This window comes from Bos mutus, chromosome 2, assembly GCF_027580195.1.
Source record: "Bos mutus isolate GX-2022 chromosome 2, NWIPB_WYAK_1.1, whole genome shotgun sequence".
Taxonomy (NCBI): domain Eukaryota; kingdom Metazoa; phylum Chordata; class Mammalia; order Artiodactyla; family Bovidae; genus Bos; species Bos mutus.
In genome coordinates, this window is record NC_091618.1 from 111,877,235 (window position 1) to 111,897,044 (window position 19,810).

Below are 19,810 nucleotides of genomic sequence, written 5' to 3' on the forward strand. Positions count from 1 at the left end.
AGAATGACTGTCCTAAAGCTGATCTACTGATGTACTTAAGGCAAATGTCTAGGCTTCAGTCCTTTGACCAGCTGAAATCCAGTGTGTCTCCCTGATGACCTTGGTTTCTGGAATATAGTGACCCTTAATTAAAATTTACCATCTCAACTAGAATACAAACATTTGTCTGGGCAAGTGCTAAATGGGGCAGGATGCTGGGGCATGTGGTGTAAACCGGGACTGTCCCATACTTAACCGGGATGTACCCTCACCTTGACCTTATGTTGTCTTTGCAGGTTACTCCTACCTTTCTACATCTTTTTAAAAATTTTAAATTTAATTTAATTTTTAGGGGGCACTGAGTCTTCCTTGTGCGCAGGCTTGTTGTGGCATGTGGGCTCAGTTGCCCCTTGGCATGTGGGATCTTAGTTCCCCAACCAGGGATTGAACCCATATGCTGTGCTTTGGAAAGCAAATTCTTAACCACTGGACCACCAGGGAAGTTCCTCTACCTTTACTAATAAGGCATCATAAGGACTGTCAAACCACACCCTTCCTGAGAATCCTTTCTCTGCCTCTCTGACTAAAGGCCGTTGCTATAACTTTATGTAGCTTTAATCAGCAATCCTGAGATTCACTGAGCTTCAAAGAGAAGAAAACTTTAGAGGGAAGAAGCTAATATTAATAAAGCACTAATTAAATGTCTGCCATCTACTAGATGCTTTACCCATACACTATCACTTAAACTGCAGGAGAATGCCAAGGTAGACATTGTACCCACTTTCCACAAAAAGGAAGCAGGCATAGACAGGGGATGTCATTTGGGGTCCTGGATTGAAATCTATGCCATTCTGGCTTCTGGGCCGCTATTCTTTGACTCTGTAATACTTGCTCCCCATTAAGTCCCCAAATCTCAAGTTCAGATGAGAAAACTTGAGTCCTGGGAAGGCTGTCTGTCCCTCAGGGTCACAGGACCAGCATGTGGGGTAGAGGTAAGACCAGACCTTGGGCTTATGACTTCTCATCAAGTGCTCTTGTTTTCTTGAAGATGATGGAACTGAAGGCCATGGTGTCTAGACAACGAGGTTCTCTTGGGCATTTCATGTTCTCAGGGCTTTCAGAGCCCATGCCTACTAATGGGAATTGGAATCTTTGCTATACTACTACTTTATTTATTTAATAATTGGTAGATTTGAAAATGGATTAGTCTCATATCTGGAACCCATTTCTTTTTAAAACAGAGACTTTTTAATTTCTAGTCTTCTGTTACCTTTTCTATTAACTGATGTCTGAGATATAATAGCTCAGTTGTCATATCTACATGTTTCTTTAGAATTTTAAGGTGCAGTTTGGGGGTGTGGTCTAAAGTTTTCAAACTTAATTCAAGTGTCAAAATGCCTTCATTTTTTATTTCCTCACTTACTGAGGGTTTCAGTTTCATTTTTATCTTGATTCTCTGTCTTTTCCAGTGTCTAGATTATTTTTCTTTGGACATGAAGCAAAGGAGGTTGAATAATTCAGCCTTGTCTTTTGGTCTTAATGTTGATATGTTTTCCCATTGCTTTTACTCTAATCCTGGCTTTAAAAAGATAAAAAAATCTTTGTTTCCTTATAACCCAACCAATTTTAAGAGTTTTGTGTTCAATTCTTTTTTAAAATATTTATTTTTTTATTGAAGGATAATTGCTTTACATAATTGTGTTGGTTTCTGCCAAACATTAACATGAATCAGTCATAGGTATACATATGTTCTCTCCCTCTTGAACCTCCCTCCCACCTGTGTTCATTTCTTAATAAAACACATTTAAGATATTGTTAAAAGAAAAGTCAGGGAGAGCTGGTCACCCAACTGAACCAGATAAGATGGTTACTAAAATTTTAGCAGCAATTAAATTGATCCAGTTAACAAGCCAATTAACCATGGATGTACTGCAGCAGTGCCAGAGAAGCCTTCCTCACAAAAGTGCTAGAGAAGCAAAATTGAATAAGATAGTGTCAATTGTTAAGAATTTCATGGTCTAGGAGACAGTGAGTGGGGCTTGCCACGTGGTGCAGTGGTAAAGAATCCACCTGCCAATGTAGGAGACACAAGAGATTCAGGTTCAACCCCTGGGTCAGGAAGATCCCCTGGAGTTGGAAATGGCAACCCACTCCAGTATTCTTGCCTGGAAAATTCCATGGACAGAGAAGCCTGTGGGCCATAGTCCATGGGGTCCCAAAGAGTCAGACATGACTGAATGAACACAGGAGAGAGTGAACCAGGAGAGATTTGTTGAATTCAGCCAAGGAAGGAGGAAGTTTCTTACCGGTTGTACTTACATATCCCCACTTCATTCCTTCCCAAAGAAAGGCAATGCCAAAGAATGTTCAAACTACTGCACAATTGCACTAATCTCACACACTAGTAAAGTAATGCTCAACATTCTCCAAGCCAGGCTTCAGCAATATGAACTTCTAGATGTTCAAGCTGGTTTTAGAAAAGGCAGAGGAACCAGAGGTCAAATTGCCAACATCCGCTGGATCATCAAAAAAGCAAGAGTTCCAGAAAAACATCTATTTTTGCTTTATTGACTGTGCCAAAGCCTTTGACTGTGTGGATCACAATAAACTGTGGAAAATTCTGAAAGAGATGGAAATACCAGACTACCTGACCTGCCTCTTGAGAAACCTGTATGCAGGTCAGGAAGCAACATGGAACAACAGACTGGTTCCAAATAGGAAAAGGAGTACGTCAAGGCTGTATATTGTCACCCTGCTTATTTAACTTCTATGCAGAGTACATCATGAGAAACGCTGGACTGGAAGAAGCACAAGCTGGAATCAAGATTGCCGGGAGAAATACCAATAATTTCAGATACGCAGATGATACCACCCTTATGGCAGAAAGTGAAGAGGAACTAAAGAGCCTCTTGATGAAAGTGAAAGAGGAGAGTGAAGAAGTTGGCTTAAAGCTCAGCTTCAGAAAACAAAGATTATGGCATCCAGTCCTATCACTTCATGGCAAATAGATGGGGAAACAGTGGGAGCAGTGGCTGACTTTATTTTGGGGGGCTCCAGAATCACTGCAGATGGTGATTGCAGCCATGAAATTAAAAGACGCTTACTTCTTGGAAGGAAAGTTATGACCAACCTAGACAGCATATTCAAAAGCAGAGACATTACTTTGTCAACAAAGGTCCGTCTAGTCAAGGGTATGGTTTTTCCAGTGGTCATGTATTGATGTGAGAGTTGGAATATAAAGAAAGCTGAGCACCGAAAAATTGATGCTTTTGAACTGTGGTGCTGGAGAAGACTCTTGGACTGCAAGGAGATGCAACCAGTCCATCCTAAAGGAGATCAGTCCTGGGTGTTCATTGGAAGGACTGATGTTGAAGCTGAAACTCCAATACTTTGGCCACCTGACGTGAAGAGCTGACTCATCTGAAAAGACCCTGATGCTGGGAAAGATTGAGGGCAGGAGGAGAAGGGGATGACAGAGGATGAGATGGTTGGATGGCATCACCGACTCAATGGACATGGGTTTTGGTAGACTCCGGGAGTTGGTAATGGACAGGGAGGCCTGGCATGCAGCAGTTCATGGGATCACAAAGAGTTGGACACGACTGAGCGACTAAACTGAACTTCATTCCTAAGGAATAGGAAGAGAGTGGGTAAACTTCCTGCCTGCCAAAAATGAGAAAGAGTGTGATAAGTGGAAGTAGGCATGTTATTCTTCAGGGTGGAGGAGATTTTCATTTTTTGGTTCTAAATTCAGAGAAGGACTTGAGATGTGGATTCTTCTACAAGATGAATTTCTAATATGAAGAATACTCACTAAGGGGATGGTTTCCTTAATAGTTTTGTAAAAGATAACAAAAATACTTTCACTGGGTGAGTATCTTATACTAAAGTTCAATGAGAGTGGAGTGTATTACATTAAAGAGTGATTTAGGGAAACAGCTTTGGCTGGGGGAAAGCTCATGTGGTCTCAGCACTCCTCACTGGTGATGGAATTTAATGCATCAGCAGAATTAAACCCTTTTCCTCTAGACACATGATGGATGAGGTTCACATGCACAGGTCATCCCTGTGGAAATGCCTAGATTTTAATGCAAGCAAAACAATTTTTTGTTTGTTTGTTTTTGAAGTTGGAGTAGTTTCTACTGGCCTGAACCTGTCATTGTTCATCAGTAATAGTTGCTGTGACGAGATGAGACAAGGTGTCCAGAGCTCTGGGAATCTCAGCTCATAGTTTGTCTGCCCCCTCCTGATTCTAAGGCCAGCTCCACTTCCCTCCTATTCTCAGTCCCAGCTGGAGAATGACTGTCAAAATGCACACGCACACACCACACAGAGTTGACAGTTTAAGGAAACAAACAATAAAGTCTTGCTGACCGGCCTCTCTCGCCTTCCTGCGGCATGGCCTTACACACACACACACTGAGTTTGCAGAGCACATCCGAACCTTAAATGTGTGGCCCAGAGCCTAGCATTCGTCCTCAGTCTGATGCACAGTGACTTGTTTTAGTTTCTAAAAGGCTCCAAGATCTGATTTGAATGGTAGCCAGACCTGGGGCTTAGAGCTCTCGGCTGAGTTCCTGCTTACACTGCACCCGACTCCTAACCCCACAAAATAAAAAACTACCTTGTTCAGCCCTTATGGCTGTCGGATTGCAGCAGTTTTGGGGTGTGGTTTCCCTCTAAGAGCATCCATTTGAAAGGCTGGTACCGTGGTGATAGGGCTGATTCCTCTGTCTGTGGACCAGTGTCTACTCTCCACTTCAAAAGGCTTCATCAGGGCTTATTGGTAAAAATGAGAATGGCCCTTCCAAGTCATCACCTTGCCCATGGATACTGTGTGGCTTGCCTGTGCTACATACTAGGGAAGCAGAGTTAAACGAGATAAAGCATGTGTGTGTGCATGCTGCTAAGTCGTGCCCGACTTTGTGCAACCCCATGGACTGTAGCCCGCCGGGCTCCTCTGTCCTTGGAATTCTCCAGGCAAGAATACTGGAGTGGGACCTGTTCCCTTCTACAGGGGGTCTTCTGGACCCAAGGATTGAACCTGCATCTTTTGTGTTTCCTGTACTGGCAGAGGATTCTTGACCACTGTGCACCTTGGAAGCCAAGATAAAGCACAGGCTGGTGGAAGTAATCTTTTTAGTTTAGGATTGTCTGACTTAGCACTCATATCAACTATGTTATTTCTTTACTGGTCTCTCACCATTCTCTCTCCCCTACTTCATGGGTACCTCTCTGCTTCAACCAGTAATCTCAAGAAAGAGTTGTTTTAGCTTAAAGCTAGGACACCTGTGGAGGTGATGGTATTCCAGTTGAGCTATTTCAAATCCTGAAAGATGATGCTGTGAAAGTATTGCAGTCAATATGCCAGCAAATTTGGAAAACTCAGCAGTGGCCACAGGACTGGAAAAGGTCAGTTTTCATTCCAATCCCAAAGAAAGGCAATGCCAAAGAATGCTCAAACTACTGCACAATTGCACTCAGCTCACACACTAGTAAAGTAATGCTCAAAATTCTCCAAGCCAGGCTTCAGCAATACATGAACCGTGAACTTCCTGATGTTCAAGCTGGTTTTAGAAAAAGCAGAAGAACCAGAGATCAAATTGCCAACATCCGCTGGATCATGGAAAAACCAAGAGAGTTCCAGAAAAACATCTATTTCTGCTTTATTGACTATGCCAAAGCCTTTGACTGTGTGGATCACAATAAACTGTGGAAAATTCTGAAAGAGATGGAAATACCAGACCACCTGACCTGCCTCTTGAGAAACCTGTATGCAGGTCAGGAAGCAACAGTTAGAACTGGACATGGAACAACAGACTGGTTCCATATAGGAAAAGGAGTTCATCAAGGCTGTATATTGTCACCCTGTTTATTTAACTTCTACACAGAGTACATCATGAGAAACGCTGGACTGGAAGAAACACAAGCTGGAATCAAGATTGCCGGGAGAAATATCGATAACCTCAGATATGCAGATGACACCACCCTTATGGCAGAAAGTGAAGAGGAACTCAAAAGCCTCTTGATGAAAGTGAAAGTGGAGAGTGAAAAAGTTGGCTTAAAGCTCAACATTCAGAAAACAAAGATCATGGCATTCGGTCCCATCACTTCATGGGAAATAGTTGGGGAAACAGTGGAAAGTGTCAGACTTTATTTTTCTGGGCTCCAAAATCACTGCAGATGGTGACTGCAGCCATGAAATTGAAAGATGTTTACTCCTTGGAAGGAAAATTACGACCAACCTAGATAGCATATTCAAAAGCAGAGACATTTGCCAACAAGGTCCGTCTAGTCAAGGCTATGGTTTTTCCTGTGGTCATGTATGGATGTGAGAGTTGGACTGTGAAGGAGGCTGAGCGCCGAAAAATTGATGCTTTTGAACTGTGGTGTTGAAGACTCTTGAGAGTCCCTTGGACTGCAAGGAGATCCCAACTGGTCCATTCTGAAAGAGATCAGCCCTGGGATTTCTTTGGAGGGAATGATGCTGAAGCTGAAACTCCAGTACTTGGGCCACCTCATGTGAAGAGTTGACTCATTGGAAAAGACTCTGATGCTGGGAGGGACTGGGGGCAGGAGGAGAAGGGGACGACAGAGGATGAGATGGCTGGATGGCATCACTGACTCGATGGATGTGGGTCCTGGTGAACTCTGGGAGTTGGTGATGGACAGGGAGGCCTGGCGTGCTTCGATTCATGGGGTCACAAAGAGTCGGACACAATTGAGCGACTGAACTGAGGCCACCTGTTGGGGAAAGGGGAGGCAAGAGGAAGTGAGTCAGGAGGCCCTCCCCTGGGCTGAGAGCTTAAGTGAAACTTCATTGAGACCATAACAGGAAACATAGTAGCTGATAAAGGTTGTTTATGCGGTTAGAGTTTAGAAAACTCTTAATGTGAATTCTGTTTCTGTTAAAGATGTTTAAAGAAAAGCAGTTCCTGCTTTTAAGTATATTCTGTAAGAGCAGGTTGAAAACTTGTTTTCTAGTATAGATAGAAGTACTTTAAGAGTTGTTTTTTTTTTTTAAGTGTTCTAGTATAGTAGTATTGGATCACAGTGTAGACATGGAAGCATTTTCGGCAGCATCCAGAATTCAACACTAATGTAGAATACTTATCTAGAAACACTTCTGAGGAGTTAAATTGTTCTCTCTTAAGTTTTCTTTACCCTTCACTTTATATTCTTTAAATTCAAAAATAGCAGAAACTTCAAAGTGATAGATGAATAATCAGTATAGTTTACAAAATCATATTTATAGCTTTCACCAGGTCTTTTATAAGCTTTGAAGATTAGTTTCCTGAAAAAAACCTTCTGGCATCACAGAAATCCACTTGAATTCTAAACTCACATAACCAAATTGTTGCAAATTACCATAAGCAACTTTTTAGATTTCTGAATAAACACTTCTATTCAATTGGTATTTGCCAGCTATCAAGTATTTAGAGCTTAAACTTCTCATCAGCTGCTGCTTAAAGCTGTAAGCTGCCTCTGAATGAATCCAGAGTCTAGTTTGTATGTACACATTGTCGTAATAAATGACTGCAAGCCATTTCAGAAAATTTTATTCTTTACGAGCATCTTTAGTTTGTTATCCAAACTCAGGTTTGGCTTCTCATAACCCAAGAATCCAATACTGAGAGACAAGTGTTAGGTAAAAGAAAAGAAAGCTTTATTGAGGAATCTAGCAATCCTGGGGAGAAGGTAAACTCATGTCCCAAAGAACCAACTGCCCAGGTTTTGTTCTGAGATTACTTAGGGAAGAGAGGAAGGGGCTATGTGCTGGGGAAGAGGTAATCTTCTGTTTTCAAAGATGACCATCACAATCCTGTGGTTCCAAGTAACTGTCAGGTTTGAACCATAAAGCTTTGGTCTGCTGAGAGGGCCCCACTGGGTCCTGCTTACTTTTAACCTTAAGGGAAAATTAGAATGGTGTCAGTAATGCAGCTCCATTCCTCTTTTATATTTCATAACATCTTTAAAATATGAGTGAGGAATGTAGGCTAATTGTGCATAAATGGACCGTTTTGTTGCCATTGTTGAATGCTTGATTAAGAGAGGGTGATTGTTCTCAAAAAGATACCAGGTTATATTAATGTAGATATAACAAGATTGGTTGTATCCCTCTGGGTAATTGTTGAAACTTGCTGTTGATTAAATGATGGTTCATTATACAATTTTCTCTACTTTTATTGATTATAAAAATTTATAAAAGGTAAGTTAGCACAGAAGCAATTATTTCATCAAAACATAATTCAGCATTTTCCAGGTTCTGGCAAAAGAGCTCCAAGAAATGCCTCTTGAAGCAATATTCCATTACTAAAGGAAAGGAACTCACACCAAAAAGACACGTCATCCATCTGTAGGCTACATTGACCAAGTGTATCTAGAAGCAGAATTAGTGATCCAAACTCAGGGTTTAATTCTCACCCGAGTTTGTAATGGTCTTGCTTTCCTTTACACCCCATAGGTTCGCGTGACTGTGTTTCCCTCAAAGACTGTAGCTCAACATTCAGGAGTACCTTGGTGGATCATCCTAGTGGCCATTCTTGCTGGGATTTTGATGCTTGGTCTATTAGTATTTTTACTGTGGAAGGTAAGTCATATCTGGGACTTGAGTTTTGTGATATAAACTTTATTTCAGGTTTTCTTTTTAAAGTAAATTAACACTGATAGTACATACATTTTTCATTGCTTCTTTTCCCCAACATTTTATTCTATGAAATGTTTCCAAAATACAGCAAACTCAAGAATTATATAATGAAGATCTGAATACCTATCTAATATTTTGTAAAGGAACACTATTTATATAAGAGGTTTCTTAAGTGTGTAAATTTCAGTGTTTTCACATATAATATAGCATGTTTGGCAGATAATAATTTTTTAAATTTTACCACTATGACCATTTCTTTATTGCTGATCAAATTCTGAATCTAAGCCAAATTGGTTATCACCCTAATCAGAATCTGTATCCCTATTAATTTCAATTTTTGTAAAGAAATGTTCATGGCAGCAATGGGGGCTTGTTACAGTTGCAGCTAGATTAGGAAATAGGAAAGCATGAAATCAATGAATCCCAAAGTGGTCACCATAGCCTATGTCAAGCATAAGGAAGGTCTGTGTTTAATATGATGTACTTCATTATAGTCTGGTCCTGTAAATATAATGTAGTATCTTCCCTCTGCTTTCTACCAGTAAATAGTCGACATTACAAAAAATGCATGAGATGTCACGTACTTTTCTTGGCAAAAGTTATCATCTATAGATCTTGGGTTATTCTCAGGTAGTAATGGAGATTCACAGACTTTTATCAACAGTCCCCAAAAACTCAAAACAAAGTTTGTAATGACTTATTTGGCAACTCAACTTGACATGATGTGAAGAGAGGATATTTATAGTCTCTATCCTTTACTCAGTTCTAAAACATTAGGATAATTACTGTGACATTATGTATGCAGTGTATTACTTTTCTAAAAGGCCGGAAATTTGGGGTTTCCAAACATGTCTGGTCTAGAGGCAAAGGATGATGAAACTCAACTACTAGTCCCTAGGATCAAACTATCTTTATCTTTTCTTTGGATCCAAGTATAATGGACAAGGACTTAAGATAGTCTCACTTTCAAATATTGGGCATCTCTTTTTGCTTTATTTTTCCAAGTAACTTCCTTTTGCCAAGATAATTTTGAGATAGTTTTTGGGCATCCTCCAGTCGTGTGATTGAAGTTTGGTATCTGCTCATGCCAAGACCCATCCTCCCAGGGGAAGTCAGCCAGCCCTACCTGATGTTTACTTTAGACAGTAGGTTTGTCTGAGTGCAGCCAGCTGATATAGGAGATGCTCTGGAAATTATTTGGATATCAAAAGCTGAATGTGAGGTTTGATATTTGAGGATGGCCTTCTATTGCTCTCCAGAAGAGGTCCTATAAGGACAGTCTTTTCCTATATCTCTATATTTAGAGTGACCTAATCTGAGGAGCACAGATTACTATCACTTAAACGTTATGTGATGGCTCAGAATTTGGGAAAGTGAGAGCAATCATTATTTCATGATGGTATGTTCAAATTTATATTGTGATTTACCCCACAAAGGCCTCAAGTAGATGGCACTTATCCCTTCAAATTCACTGAAAAGGACAGGAATATATTCAGTATCTCTTTATTTGGATTTGTGCTAAGTCTTAGAGAATTTATTCTTACACTTTGAATCAGTAATCTACAGATGTCAATCTTGCATAGTTAGACTCCATATCCCCTGCAAGAAGAAAGTGTGTGCTGAGTTGTGTCCAACTTTTTGCAGCCCCGTGGACTATAGCCCATCAGGCTCCCCTGTCTGTGAAATTTCCCAGGCAAGAATGCTAGAGTGGATTACCATTTTCTCCTCCAGGGGATATTCCTGACCCAGGGATCGAACCCCTGTCTCCTGCATTGGCAGGCAGATTCTTTACCACTGAGCTACCTGGGAAGCCCCGCAAGAAGAAACTACCCAAAACTATGATCAGATGTGTAAATATTTTCCCTTTTAGAATGATTTTGGCCCTTAGGATTTTTTACAAATAGAAAAATCAATTTCCTAGTGTCATCCATATAAATATTTGACCAGAGACCCATGGTAATAGAGTTGGGTTAATTGACGTCACTGGGGCTTCCCAGGCGGTGCCATGGTAAAGAATCTGCCTGCCAAGCAGATCCCTGGATCAGGAAGAGTCCCTGGAGAAGGAAATGGCAATCCAGTCCAGTGTTCTCGGCTGGAAAATTCCATGGACCAAGAAGCCTGGTGGGCTATAGTCCATGCAGTCTTTATAAAGAATCAGACAGGACTTAGCAACTGAGTATACAGCACACTTGATGTCACTGTGTCATATGGTATGGGGTCCGTTCCCTTTTGGTTGATCCATAGTGGTCTCTCTGTAAGCAAGCTGTAAGTAGGAAACAGGTTAAACTTTGAGATTTTTCTTTTGTTTAGCTTTTATACACAGAACTGTAACACTGACTAAATACCTTGCTTCCTTGTAGTGTGGTTTCTTCAAGAGAAATAAGAAAGATCACTATGATGCCACATATCACAAGGCTGAGATCCATGCTCAGCCATCTGATAAAGAGAGGCTTACTTCTGATGCGTAGTATTGATCTACTTCTGTAATTGGTAATTGATCAATGTTTTTTAATTGCTAGCTGTGGAACCTGCTATGGTTGTGGTGGCTAACTTTAAAAGCAACAGCTTGCTGTGTGTGTCCCATTAACAGACGTTTTCCAAATGTCCACACTGGCTTGCCTTGCTTGAATTTATTTCATTTATTTCACTTGAAAGCTTAGTGTTGTTTTTTTTTTAAGTGCACAAAGAATCTTTCGTTGCAGGTGAGCTACTTTTTGTTGTTAATAGACATCACCCACAGCAATGAAGAAAACTGCTATCTACGTACACATAGGAGGTGTTAGACCTCTACAGTAGACCAGTTTCCCACGTGTTGTTAATCTAGTATGTAGCTTACCACTTGGAATTTCAAAGATGCATAAGAAATCATCCCAGATTTCTTGTCCATTTTGGAATTTCCCACAGAAGTTTGTGTTGACTGCCTAATTAACCTGTTGCATGTTGGAAACATTGTGTTTCTCTTTAAGAGAGGGCTTTCTCACTGTCATCTTTTTGATTTTCGTGCTATAAAATGATGGGGCAAGGCTTCGGAATGCTTTTATTGTTGCTCAGAAATTGTTTTATGCTGGCTAAGCATGCAACTTCCTTTCCCTGCATATCTACTACAAGTCAAAGACCATTACAACAAACTCTTCACTACTGGCGTGACAGACATTATGGTTGACTTCAGAAGATGATTCTTTGCCAACATGGCCTTCAGTTTACAAAAGTTTAATATAAAAATGCTGTGGACAGTTTATTCAAAATGTTGTAATGGAGTTTGACCTTGTTCCATGTTCCTAGAAATTTTTTTCAGCCCTGGGTCTCAGCTGATTTTAAGTTCATGTTTGGCTTCTCTTATTTGTAACTCCATGGAAACAGGAATTGGCAGCAATTCCTTTTTCCATTTCTGTGGGCACCAGAGGGTAGAATTACCCCTGTAATCCCTTTCCATGGCCCTGTCATGACGAATCCCAGCATTTCCATTTCAGTTTATGTATCACCCCGATTTCTTCTTTGTTTAAATGGGGCAGTAGTCACACTATGTGACAGATAGGTGTTTTGGCTTTTTTGCAGAAAATAGAAAAGACCTTAGAACAAAAATTCTTGTCCCATTTTCCTCACCGATTTAGTGATAAATTTGTGATAAATAGTGATAAATTTGTACATAATTTTATTTTGCCCCATGCCATTTTTATAGCTTAACATCATTCAAAACAAATGTTCTATGCCTATTGATGTCGCATAGTAAACACATTAATCAACTATTCTAAGTATCTTCCTCATCCATCTTTTATCTGCATTTAAAAATTAAAGACATTTTTAAAAAATACATATATATTTTATTTAAAAAATTCAGTCTGACTTAAGAATTTCCAGGTATGTTCCCAATAAAAACCTACTTTGGATAAGATTGAATATGTTTTTACAGATTAATAAAATATATATTCATTAATAATCTAAGTGTAAGTGCTGTATTTTTGCCAAAAAGAAAAGAAATTAGAGGATGCTCTGAAATTCAATCTAGTGATAGTTTCTCAAATTCTTTGTGGTACATGAATGATTTTATTGCAGGACACAGTCACTGCATGATTTATTAATGAAACAGCTTAGTTTGGAAGCTTCATTTGGAAATCCAGGCAGTATAAATTACATCTTAGCTATTAAGAAAGATGTACTGGAGCCTAGAAGGAGAGGAGATTAAATCACCCATTTCAAGTAGTGATTTGTAAAATATTTGTGACCTGATTTCCATTTTGTTAGTGGAAGAGGGGCATGGAATAATCTTTGGTTTATGACCTTGAAAAAAAGTTGTTCTTGAAATTAACATGATGCTCTAGTAATCTGAAAGTTAGATCTTTTACATATAATATGGTGATTATAAAAGAATGGAAGCACCGTTTCATAAACTCTTCAACTCTTAGAGGTAACTAACATTGCTATAATAAGACAGAAAGACAAGATGGGAAAAGGGGCTTTTCTTCCAGTTTTACAGCTGTTCTCTTCTGTTTATCCTCACCGGCTATTACTATTTTTGACCTATTAGTTCCTTCTTAAAAGAAAACCATGTCTTTTATTCTTTGTCCCAGTCTAAATTTAGGCATAGCTGAACAGAAAGCTTAGATATTACCATCTAGTGGACTTGCCCTTCTTGGAATTACTTAATTTGTGTCTGTTTCTTTCTCCCCCCGTCTCCAGTGTGGATTCTTTAAACGCTCTAGGTACGATGATAGCGTTCCCCGATACCACGCTGTAAGGATCCGGAAAGAAGAGCGAGAGATCCCAGATGAAAAATATAATGATAACCCTGAAAAAAAACAGTGGATCACAAAGTGGAATGAAAATGAAAGCTACTCCTAGGGAGGCCAGAAAAGCTTCACAGTATCCAAACTGCTTTATTTTTTCCCCAACCCAGACACTCAGATGGATTGAAAAACCTGTTCAATATCTGAATACTGATTTCAGACAGACTGCACAACAGTACGGGCCTACAGTTTTAACTGTGGACATTGTTACGTGGCCCGAGGCTCCTGTTTTGCACAGCCAAATTGAAGGCTGTTGGAATGGATTTTTCTTTAACTGCCTTAATTTAACGTTCCGGGTTGCCTTTGTTTTTGACTTACTTGTGCTGGGGAAGGGCCTGCCCGGTTACTCTTACACGACATCCTTCCAAAGGTGTAGCTGGAAGAAGGCACCGTGACCCCTGCGCCAGAGTGACCGTCCCAGCCTTGGCACCACCTCTGCCAGCGTTCTTCTCAAAGGATGGGAGAACATGCCAGTTAACTGTCCTGCATCACAACCCTATGCCATCAGGGTAACTGTGTTCAAACTAAAGTGCTCCCATAAATTAAATGTGCAATAGAAGGTAATGTTGCCATCCTGCCATCTTTTTCCATTTCCTAGACGTGTGAATACCTGCTCACGCCAAATACACACAGGTTTCATTTCCCTTTCACTAAAACACACAGGCATAACAGATTTGAATGCTAGTTATACTTATTTGTATATGGTATTTATTTTTCTTTTTCACAAACCATTTTGTTATTGACTAACAGGCCAAAGATTCTCCAGTTTGCCCTTCAGGTTGGATTAAGCAATCAGAATCAGAACATAAGAGGTCACTGGTTGGACCTCAATTACTGACTGCCTAAAGAACATAGTAAGTCTTTATAGATATAGCAGAGAGTTGTTATACTTTACAGATAAAGTATAAGTTTAAGTTATTAACTCCCTTCATGACAGCACTATCCTCTCCCTCCAAACCCAAAACATTTAAGAAATAGAATTTAACTGTGAGATGTGTAATTCTTAAAGACAGAAGATATTTTTTAGTTTAGCCCTGTGTGATATTTCTGATTTTCCTGCTGTAACCATCAGGAACTCTTGGAAATAATGGGATTGTTTGCTGGACTTGAGTGCAGTCTAGTCACTGCTGAAAATGTTGTATATTCAGGACTTGAAAGAAACAGTGAGTGCCGATGGTGGACCCAAACCCATCCAGTGTAAGACTACTGAATACCTGATACCAAGAGTCTGAACATCGTGGCTTCGAAGTTTTACAATATTATTGGAATCATTTAATCAATGAATCCATGTTCTGTTTTTTGCTTTGTTTCCTCCCCTGTCTGCATCCCCCAAAATAACTACTCTGAAAAGAACTTTAAATTGTTTAATTTTAAAGATGAAGGGGAGGGAGGAGGAAGTTATTATTATATACATTCAATAGAGATTGAATAGCTGGAAAGCTAAATTTTAAAAAATTACTGTACTTCAAAATGTTAAGTTACGGGGGTACAGCAACAAACAGGTGCTAATTTGTTTGGCTGTAGTATAAGTAGCATCTCAAAATCTTTTAAAAGAACAAAATACAGCTATATGTGACATTGATGCTTTTGCGTTTTTTTTTTTTTTCCCAGAAATCTTATGCTCTTAAGATATTAGTTGTGCTTTGGAATTTTCAAAACAAAAGTAGTTTTACAGATGATATTTTGTTTACAGAAATTTCTCTAAAATAGGTCATAACAATGTTTAAAATCTCAGTTTCTTGCTCAGATAACTTGGAACCCAGTGCGCTGGCTTATAGGTTGCTGAGAAGCTGATATTTTGAAAGTGTTTATAGACCTTTGTTATAAAAATGAATGTCCTAAAAAGGGGGGCGGGGTGCAAGGGTGGTTCACCAACAAAAGAAACAGGAATGTAGTGGTGTTTATAGTTGTTAAAAATGTCATCTCAAGTCAAGTCACTGGTCTGTTTGCATTTGATACATTTGTATACTAACTAGCATTGTAAAATTATTTCATGATTAGAAGATACCTGTGGATATTTGTATAAAAGTGTGAAATAAAAAATTTTTTATGAAAGTGTTTGTGGCTTAGAAACACAGCATTGTACATGTGAAATTATAAATAACCTGACTTGCCTTTCTTTTTATTGCATCAAGCTGAACGATAAAGGTTTTGGTGTTTTTATTTATGGGACACTAAGAATAATCTCAGATCAGCCAAAGATATTAATGCTCCACAGAATGCAATGTAAATGTGATTTTTTTTCCTCTCTTGGCTTTACTGTTTGTTGAGAATATTTTCAAAAGACAATGATCTGAAAGGTGGTTTGTTCAAGATATCTGCAAATTGGGAGTTGTGTGTAAGCACTGATTGATCTGCTTCAAAGGCTTATTATGCCTCTGAAGGATAGGGTGTCAGCTAGCAGTGACACATGGCTCAAAGGAAAAAGTTCTTACGGCTAAGTTGCTTTCTTCTTAGAACACACTTTCACTGTGACAGCAGTCCACCTGTGACCTGCCTCATTATACTGATTACCAAGCACTGACTAGGCAGAATTGACAGGTCAGAAAATATTTTCTTCATCAGTGGATTTCATTTAAATTTAAGCAACTTTTTGAAACTTCTCTAGCCGGACTGTCACAATTTAATAAATGGAAGGCATGTATATAGTGTGCAGACAATATAGCATGCCCTGGCCTGAATAAATTTTCCATCATAAAATGTCCAGTCTATTAGGGAATAGTTTTCCATTGTACTTGGTATTATACGTTATGTCTTAGCCTTGTTAGTTCTTTGAAGGTCAGACCAGTGATGTTAACCATCTAAAGAAATGAGTGATAGGTACTTTTTAGACAGGCCAGTGGCTGGGACTTTATTAACCACAGTCCTACGGGTATACCCAGTGTAAGTCACTGCAGTGATGTGTAGTCAGTGGTTAGGAGCATCTGTAACTGGTTTGGCTAGGGCTGTGGCATAAATGCCCTTGGCAGAGGTCATGGTAGTACGTTATGGGACTCCTGGGACTCTGCTTCCTTCTCTTCCTCACAAAAATCAGAGATGCCTCAGAGTGTGATAGTGGTATTCATACAGGGGACCCTTGGACCTGTCTGTGAACACTGACATGTAATTGTTGGTTGCAGATTACTTGCTACAACCTCGCAGCATATCATGCAGAGTTATGGCTTATGCCATGCCCCTGTGGTTGAGAATATTCTAGAATGTGGGGTAGATGTTGGTGGGAAATGCCTTACATTGTCCGGACCAGGAAAGTAAGGATAAGCTCCAGCCTTCTATCCTGGATGAAAACATCTTAGTAAGAAACTTAGCCCTAGTACAATGAGGACATTGTGGGAAAACAGGCTGGGACTGACGGGCTGTTTTGTTTTAAAGGAGAAAAATGGTAAAATGTTGTAGGTGACTGGCTTCCACATAAATAACATTCCCAGAGCTAAGAAAGCAGGAACGTGGAAGGGTTATTTGATGAGCTTGAAGCCGAAGTAAATGATTAAAGGCAGTTCCTTGAGCTCAAAGGATGAGTGGTCCGTCCTTTGGACTTCTGTAGTCTACCCTCTTGCATTGAGCCTCAAGGAGAGAAAATGAACTTCAGGATGATTTCAAGAGTGGCTACTGCAATGAAGCCAGGGGGCATCTGTTCCACCACTCGTTCTGATTGTGATCAAGTGGCAAGTAACTTTTCTTTCTCTTAAAAATAGGTTTTGCCTTCTCTGGCCCAGCTCTCTGAGAGTGCTGTGAGCCAGTGGCTGAGGCCACGTCTGCAGAGGTGTTACCAACAGACCCATTTAGGAGGGAAATGTTACAAAGGGATTCCTGGTTAAATCCTGGACAGGTAGGTGAACTCTAAAACAAGTCAGGGAGAGAAAATGGGTCTAACACAGTTCAAAGTGGACCACAAAGGGAAAAGCTAACCGGGTGACGGTTGATGACTACACTGGAGTGAAGGAAAAGTGTGACTTTCATCAGATCAGATCAGTCGCTCAGTCGTGTCCAACTCTTTGCGACCCCATGAATCGCAGCACGTCAGACCTCCCTGTCCATCACCAACTCCCAGAGTTCACTCAGACTCACGTCCATCAAGTCAGTGATGCCATCCAGCCATCTCATCCTCTGTCGTCCCCTTCTCCTCCTGCCCCCAATCTCTCCCCCTCCTGCCCCCAATCTCTCCCAGCATCAGAGTCTTTTCCAATGAGTCAACTCTTCGCATGAGGTGGCCAAAGTACTGGAGTTTCAGCTTTAGCATCATTCCTTCCAAAGAAATCCCAGGGCTGATCTCTTTCAGAATGGACTGGTTGGATCTCCTTGCAGTCCAAGGGACTCTGAAGAGTCTTCTCCAACACCACAGTTCAAAAGCATCAATTCTTCGGTGCTCAGCCTCCTTCACAGTCCAACTCTCACATCCATACATGACCACAGGAAAAACCATAGCCTTGACTAGACGAACCTTTGTTGGCAAAGTAATGTCTCTGCTTTTGAACATGCTATCTAGGTTGGTCATAACTTTCCTTCCAAGGAGTAAGCGTCTTTTAATTTCATGGCTGCAGTCACCATCTACAGTGATTTTGGAGCCCAGAAAAATAAAGTCTGACACTGTTTCCTCTGTTTCCCCATTTATTTCCCATGAAGTGGTGGGACCGGATGCCATGATCTTCGTTTTTGGATGTTGAGCTTTAAGCCAACTTTTTCACTCTCCACTTTCACTTTCACCAAGAGGCTTTTGAGTTCCTCTTCACTTTCTGCCATAAGGGTGGTGTCATCTGCATACCTGAGGTTACTGATATTTCTCCCAGCAATCTTGATTCCAGCTTGTGTTTCTTCCAGTCCAGCGTTTCTCATGATGTACTCTGCATAGAAGTTAAATAAACAGGGTGACAATATACAGCCTTGATGAACTCCTTTTCCTATATGGAACCAGTCTGTTGTTCCATGTCCAGTTCTAACTGTTGCTTCCTGACCTGCATACAGGTTTCTCAAGAGGCAGGTCAGGTGGTCTGGTATTCCCATCTCTTTCAGAATTTTCCACAGTTTATTGTGATCCACACAGTCAAAGGCTTTGGCATAGTCAATAAAGCAGAAATAGATGTTTTTCTGGAACTCTCTTGCTTTTTCCATGATCCAGCGGATGTTGGCAATTTGATCTCTGGTTTCTTTGCCTTTTCTAAAACCAGCTTGAACATCAGGAAATTCACGGTTCACATATTGCTGAAACCTGGCTTGGAGAATTTTGAGCATTACTTTACTAGTGTGTGAGATGAGTGCAATTGTGTGGTAGTTTGAGCATTCTTTGGCATTGCCTTTCTTTGGGATTGGAATGAAAACTGACCTTTTCCAGTCCTGTGGCCACTGCTCAGTTTTCCGCATTTGCTGGCATATTGAGTGACTTTCATCGTAGTCAGCAAAGCTTAAATGCCCTGACCCTGGAGTATCTCTTTATCAGGCTGCTTGTGCTGGGGTCATGGAAGTGGGCAGAGACATATCCATGTTAGCAGGGGTCAGATAAAATTTCTCACATGCTATTGACACACTGTCCTTCTAGAACATCTCCAAGAAATCTCAAACTCTAGGAAAAGAGTATGCTTCTTTCCCTATCTCAAAGCCTAGCAGATAAGTATTCAGTTCAACAGTAACCAGCAGATTTAAGTGGGTGTTCTGTCAAGATCTTGTTATATGGAGATAGATAGATGTGGTTTAATTATTTCCTTCCCAATTGGAAATAAAATTTATAGATATGTTCCCAGGCTCTGGGGACACACATACAAATAAGACACTGGCTCTGCCCTTTTACAGGAAGCTTATCCAAAACAACAGGTGGTACTGACAAACAGGTAATCTACTTTACATAAATGTGCTCAGTCAGTCAGTCATCTGACTCTGCAACTCCACGCACTGTAGCCCACCAGGCTCCTCTGTCATGGGATTTTCCAGGCAACAATACTGGAGTGGGTTGCCATTTCCTTCTCCATTACATAACTAGCAGAATTAAAAATCTTGTGTCAGGGTATCAATGGTTGACACATCAGGTTAGTACCTGGTCCTACATGGGTAGAACTTGCCTCTAGAACCAACCCCATTCCTATAAAGTTGGGAGTAGTCTACTCTCAATCTGGGCTCCCTATTTATTTATTTATTTATTTTTTCACTTAACGCCGCCTCCTCCAGGAGCGGCGCGCCGGCCGTCGGCCCGAGCGGAGCCGCCGCCGAGGAGCCGAGCGGGCTGCCCCGCGCCCACCTCCTGGGCTCCCTATTTAAATTCCTAAAAAACATTAAAAAAAAAAAAAACAAAAAAAACAACAACAACAAAACCCAGTGCCGAGAATTCATGTCAGACTGACTCCATCAGAAACTCTTCAGTGTGGAATCCAGGCATCCGTACTATTTGAGCCTTCCCTGGTGACTCTTAACGTAT

At 40.4% G+C, this 19,810-nt stretch overlaps 1 protein-coding gene across 2 annotated transcripts in view; it reads left to right on the forward strand.

The window, feature by feature from the left end:
- Nucleotides 1–15,468, forward strand: part of ITGA6 (integrin subunit alpha 6) — an 87,915-nt gene extending 72,447 nt beyond the window's left edge. The window contains exons 24-26 of one of the 2 annotated variants that reach the window (XM_070358458.1): nucleotides 8,444–8,569; nucleotides 10,987–11,116; nucleotides 13,304–13,443. In XM_070358458.1, the coding sequence (XP_070214559.1) occupies nucleotides 8,444–8,569; nucleotides 10,987–11,094 (234 nt within the window). In that variant the 3' untranslated portion in view covers nucleotides 11,095–11,116; nucleotides 13,304–13,443. Of the gene's footprint in view, nucleotides 1–8,443; nucleotides 8,570–10,986; nucleotides 11,117–13,303 lie in introns of both variants that reach the window. The other variant, XM_014478465.2, reaches the window with a different exon arrangement.
- Nucleotides 15,469–19,810: the final 4,342 nt, after the last annotated feature.